Source organism: Antedon mediterranea, chromosome 7 (assembly GCF_964355755.1).
Source record: "Antedon mediterranea chromosome 7, ecAntMedi1.1, whole genome shotgun sequence".
NCBI classification, from domain to species: Eukaryota; Metazoa; Echinodermata; class Crinoidea; order Comatulida; family Antedonidae; genus Antedon; species Antedon mediterranea.
The window spans coordinates 13,481,129-13,487,097 of record NC_092676.1 but is presented as its reverse complement, the minus strand read 5'-3'; the positions used below and the strand labels follow the sequence as shown (position 1 = coordinate 13,487,097).

At 33.9% G+C, this 5,969-nt stretch overlaps 1 protein-coding gene across 1 annotated transcript; it reads right to left on the bottom strand.

The window, feature by feature from the left end:
* Positions 1-5,042: 5,042 nt before the first annotated feature.
* Positions 5,043-5,525, bottom strand: LOC140055427 (KRAB-A domain-containing protein 2-like). The gene has a single exon (XM_072100765.1). The coding sequence runs from the start codon at positions 5,523-5,525 to the stop codon at positions 5,043-5,045; it is 483 nt and encodes a 160-aa protein (XP_071956866.1).
* Between the last annotated feature and the right edge of the window lie 444 nt (positions 5,526-5,969).

The following is a 5,969-nucleotide window of genomic DNA, read 5'->3' as shown; positions in this document are numbered from 1 at the left end:
TTACTGCGGGGCTCCGATGGAATTTTTTCGAAAAATGACAAAATTGTCCCCTTTTTAAAATTCGATAATTATGCTATAATATTGTCATTTATGCACATTTATTTTGATAACATCATCTTATAGCGCCATAATAACTAGTTATGTCAAAAAATAAAAGGGTCAGAATTTGACCATTTTTCGAAAATTTCACTGCGGGGGACCGAAGGAATTTTTTCAAAAAATTTCAAAAATTTCCATTTTTTTTAACTTCAATAATTATGCTATAATATTGCCATTTATGCACATATATTGTTGTAACATCATCTTATAGAGCCATAGTAACTAGTTATGTAAAAAAATAAAGAGGTCGAAATTTAACCATTTTTTTGGAAAATTACACTTCGGGGGACCAAAGAAATTTTTTAGAAAAATGTTCCCTTTCTAACTTTCGATAATTATTCTATAATATTGCCATTGATGAACATATAGTGTTAATATCATCTTATAGAGCCATAGTAACTAGTTATGTCAAAAAATAAAAAGGGTCGAAATTTGGCCATTTTACGAAAATTTATCGGCGGGGGATCAAAGAAATTTTGTAGAAAAATTTAAAAAATGTCAACTTTTTAAAATTCAATAATTATGCTGCAATATTGCAATTTATGCACATATATTGTGTTAACATAATCTTATGGAGCCATAAAAACTAGTTATGTCAAAAAATAAAAGGGTCATAATTTGACCATTTTTCGAAAATTTCCAAGGCAAAACAACGTAACTACAAAATGTTGCTTTTCGAGAAAAATTGAATTGAAGTTTGAGTGTTTGCATTTCAACAACAAATTATCGTAATGATGTGAAATTTTGCATGAGTATATATAAATAATAATTATTATTAAATACAAAATGTTAAATAATTTAAACAATTTGATCAAAAGTTATTACCACTTAACAGTTGTTGTTTTGCCCTTTTTTTTTTTTTTTTTTTTTTTTTATTTCATACTCATCCAACAGCGAGTAACCCGCCAATTACAGGATGGATAAACTATTTAATAATTTCACAAGACAAACATATACACAAGATGCTCTACATAAACAAAGACTTATTATTAAGTCTTTGTGGAGTGGAGTGGAGTGGAGTTGTAAATTGTCATGAGAAAAAAACCCTGACATATGACATGACTTGAACCCATGACCCTTACATTGGTAGCCAAGCATCATAACCACCAAGCCACAGCTCCACTCCTTGGAAATGACGTGCATAGAATGAAAGTCATTTCTGAGGCAAAACAACGTAACTGCGATATTCTGTGGCAAAACAACGTAACTGTAGTCATTTCATGGCAAAACAACGTAACTGTGATGATTTTAAAAACAATGGATTGAAACTCTTTTTGAACAACATGGAGGGCTGCGATCACCAATGGCTAGAAACTAGGTTGGCTTAACAAATAATGCATTTGAAGCTAGGCTTAGCCATTTGCATCTACTAGGCATATTTATGATATAGACTTATTATAGCCTACCTACTAGCCTGCTACTACAAGGCCTACGTACAAAAATGCAAAGACGGCCGTCCTACTAGGCTAGGCCTAGCCTAGTTTCAACGAAGGTACTGGGGTACTAGGCTAGATTAGGTAGGTCTGTCAAAAATAATAGCCGGGATAATAGCCTAGGCCTAGCCTAGTTTCAAGCTTGTCTGAACATTTTCGTAAATATAGTTTATTCTTAGAATAAATTATAATACATTAAATTAGTTGTCTAGCGTAATAAGGCTAGTATTGTTTAATATACCTTTTACTTTTAGTTAAGATCGTTGCTATGCATATCGTCATGCATCAGCGGTTTCTGTCTCAAAATTACGTAACTTAGCAGATTGTGAGAATTTGATGCAAAAATCGTATGCATTTCCGTGGCAGAACAACGTATCTGGTAGATACGTTGTTTTGCCTTGGAAAATACCAGAATTATTTGTTTTTTGCTTAAAGATACGTGGTACTATCTCCAAAAATAATGATCTCTGAAACCTGACATTTTTACAGGTTGTTCATAAATTTGTAATAATTCCCCAAATGTAAAAATCTCAAAATTGACAAAAATGCGAGTTACGTGGTTTGCCTTGGAACGGCCGGAGGGACCAATGAATTTTTTTCAAAAAATGTCAAAAAATTCCAATTTTTAAACTTCAATAATCATGCTATAATATTGCCATTTATGCACATATAATGTGGTAACATCATCTTAAAGAGCCATAGTAACTAGTTGTGTGAAAAAATAAAAGGGTCTAAATTTTGCCATTTTTCGAAAATTTTACTGTGGGGGTCCAAAGGAATTTTTTTCGAAAAATGTCAAAAATATCCACTTTTTAAAATTCGATAATTATGCTATAATATTGTCATTTATGCACATATATAGTGTTAACATCATCTTATAGAGCCACAGTAACTAGTTATGTCAAAAAATAAAAGGGTCGAAATTTGGCCATTTTACGAAAATTTCACGGCGGGGGAACAAAGAAATTTTGTAGAAATATTGCAAAAATGTCCACTTTATAAAATTCAATAATTATGCTATAATATTGCAATTTATGCACATATATTGTGTTAACATCATCTTATGGAGCCATAAAAACTAGTTATGTCAAAAAATAAAAGGGTCAGAATTTGACAATTTTTCGAAAATTTCACTGCGGGGGACCGAAGGATTGTTTTCAAAAAATGTAAAAAATGTCCACTTTTAAACTTCAATTATTATGTTCTAATATTGCCATTTATGCATATATATTGTTGTAACATCATCTTATAGAGCCATAGTAACTAGTTGTGTAAAAAAATAAAAGGGTCTAAATTTTGCCATTTTTCGAAAATTTCACTGCGGGAGTCCAAAGGATTTTTTCGAAAAATGGCAAAATTATCCACTTTTTAAAATTCGATAATTATGCTATAATATTGTCATTTATGCACATTTATTTTGATAACATCATCTTATAGAGCCATAATAAGTAGTTATGTCAAAAAATAAAAAGGTCGAAAAGTTGAAATTTTTTGAAAATTTTACTGCGGGAGGACCGAAGGAATTTTTTTGAAAAATGTCCAAAATATAGACCCTTTTATTGTGTTAACATCATCTTATGGAGCCATAAAAACTAGTTATGTCAAAAAATAAAAGGGTCAGAATTTGACCATTTTTAGAAAATTTCACTGCAGGGGACCTAAGGAATTCTTTCAAAAAATTTCAAAAATTTCCACTTTTTAAACTTTAATAATCATGCTATGATATTGCTATTTATGCACATATATTGCGGCAACATCATCTTATAGAGCCATAGTAACTAGTTGTGTAGAAAAATAAAAGGGACTAAATTTTGCCATTTTTCGAAAATTTAACTGCGGGGCTCCGAAGTGTTACGGGCTCGCTCGTTAGGCTGAAACCAACAATAAGAACATAACAAAACACGTTGTAGTTGTCGTCCATCTTTATTCATCTCCTCTCTTTTACTCTAGAGGGCTCACTTCCGTGTGACAAACTCATCACACACCCCCACTTAAAGAAAGTTTGATATGATTAAACTTATAACTGTTTACCATAACATCTTAAATCTTTTCTTTTACAGTAGTTATTTTAACAGGTCGTTGATACGAATTTACTTCAACTGCTTCTTTAAAATTTCACAAGTTCTAATTACTTTAAATCCGTGTATGCCATTAATGCATCACTCTATCACAACTAACATATTATAATTAAATAAACACTTTCAAAATCAACACAACTTTTAAAATCATTTCATGCATGTTTTATCTAAACTCTTGACAAAGCGTGAGCTACAACATTGTCTTTTCCTCTGATATGATGAATTTCCAGATTCATTTCTTGAACTGCTAAGCTCCATCTCAACAGGCGTTGATTCTTGTCCTTCATTCTTGCCAAGAACGTTAATGGGTTGTGGTCAGTCCAAACTACAATTGGAAACGGAGTAGATCCAAGATACACTTCAAAGTGCTTTAACGCTGACATCAAAGCTAATGTCTCCTTCTCAACAGTAGAATAACGCTTCTCATGCTGGTTGAATTTTCTCGAGTAGAAACACACAGGCTTGTCAACACCATTCTCGTCTGTTTGCGCACCAGAACCAACATCACTGGCATGGTGCGTTTTTTAAACCGAAAGGCATGACATAAAGACCCATAGGAGTTACAAAAGATGACACTTCTTTCGCACGCTCTGTTAAAGAAATTTGCCAGTAACCCTTTAGAATCAAATTTACTGACAAACTTAGCCCTACCCACACGATCAATACAGTCGTCTATCCTCGGTATGGGATATGAATCTGTAGTAGATTTAGCATTAACCTTCCGATAATCAGTACAAAAACGATAAGATTTATCTGGCTTAGGAACTAATATACATGGAGAACTCCAAGCACTGCAACTAGGCTCGATTATATCATTCTTAATCATGTAATCAATCTCATTTTGTAATATCTTCATCTTGAACGGATTTGCTCTATATAGATTTTGTTTTATTGGTGAACAATCAGCTGTCTTAACGTCATGCTCCACTAAGTTCGTTCGACCTGGAACATCCGAAAACAACTGCAGATTTCCAAATATCAAACTAACAATTTCAACCTTACGATCACGAGATAAATGACCAACTTTCTCTTCAATGTTTGCAAGGACATCTGAATTACTGAACTTAACACATGTATCAGGATCCCCAAACTCTTCAGAATTCTCTTCAACAACACACGAAACTGGTGTTGACGTACAGGTATTACTATTATTTCTCGCTGTGTATGGTTTCAACATGTTTATATGACACAGTCGCTTCTTCTTACGCCTATCTGGAGTATCTAACACATAGTAAACTTCTTCTACTCTTTCTAATACTTTGTAAGGACCAGCAAATCTTGCAGATAATGGTTGACTGGGAAGAGGCAACATAACTAACACTTCATCACCTGAACTAAAGCTTCTCTTTTCTGATTTCCTATCAAACAATCTCTTCATTTTACCCTGAGCCTTCACAAGATTCTTTCTAGCCATCTCACGAGCATGATTTAATCAATCACGAAATTCAGACACATACTCTAGTATCGATACAGACTCTTCTGCATTCCCTAACAGCCTTTCTTTGACTATTTTAAGAGGGCCTCGGACCGAATGACCATACACCAACTCAAATGGGCTAAACCCTAAGGACTCTTGCACTGTTTCACGAACAGCAAATAACAATAAGGGAACTCCCTCATCCCATTCCTTTTCACATTGAAAACAATAGGTTTTAATCATATTCTTATGTGTTTGATGAAATCTCTCAAGTGCCCCTTGAGACTGTGGATGGTAAGCACTTGAACGTATATGGGTAACACATAACTGCTCTAAGACTTGTTTAAATATATTTGACATGAAGTTTGATCCTTGATCGGACTGAACAGCTTTAGTCAATCCTACCCATGTAAAGAATTTTACCAATGCTTTAACAACATTCTTAGCTGTAATACGCCTAAGAGGAATCGCTTCTGGAAACCTACTTGATGCACACATTATTGTTAATAGATACTCATTTCCATTTTTAGTACGTGGTAATGGTCCCACACAATCAACAATAACCCTTGAAAATGGTTTACCGACTGCAGGAATAGGCTTAGGTGGGGCTACTGGAACCTTTCGATTAGGCTTCCCCCCTACCTGACACGCATGACAGGATTTACAATAGTTAGACACATCTTTTCTAAGACCTGGCCAAAAGAAATGCCTGAGAATTTTGTCTGAAAGAGGATCATCATGCGCAATACCAATAATATCCTGACGTTATCCACTAGGAATAACTATCTGGTGAATCTCATTCCAAACATCACTACTTGGAATGTCTGGTGGCCTCCACTTACGCATAAGTATGCCATCCTTTATATAATAAGAAACAGGAACAATAGACATTTCCTCTACAGAAAGAGCTTTCTGACCAAATGACACCAAATCAGGATCATT

Coding starts and splice junctions, on each gene's coding strand:
- LOC140055427 (XM_072100765.1), bottom strand. CDS start 5,525: ATGTGTGCATCAAGTAGGTTTCCAGAAGCGATTCCTCTTAGGCGTATT.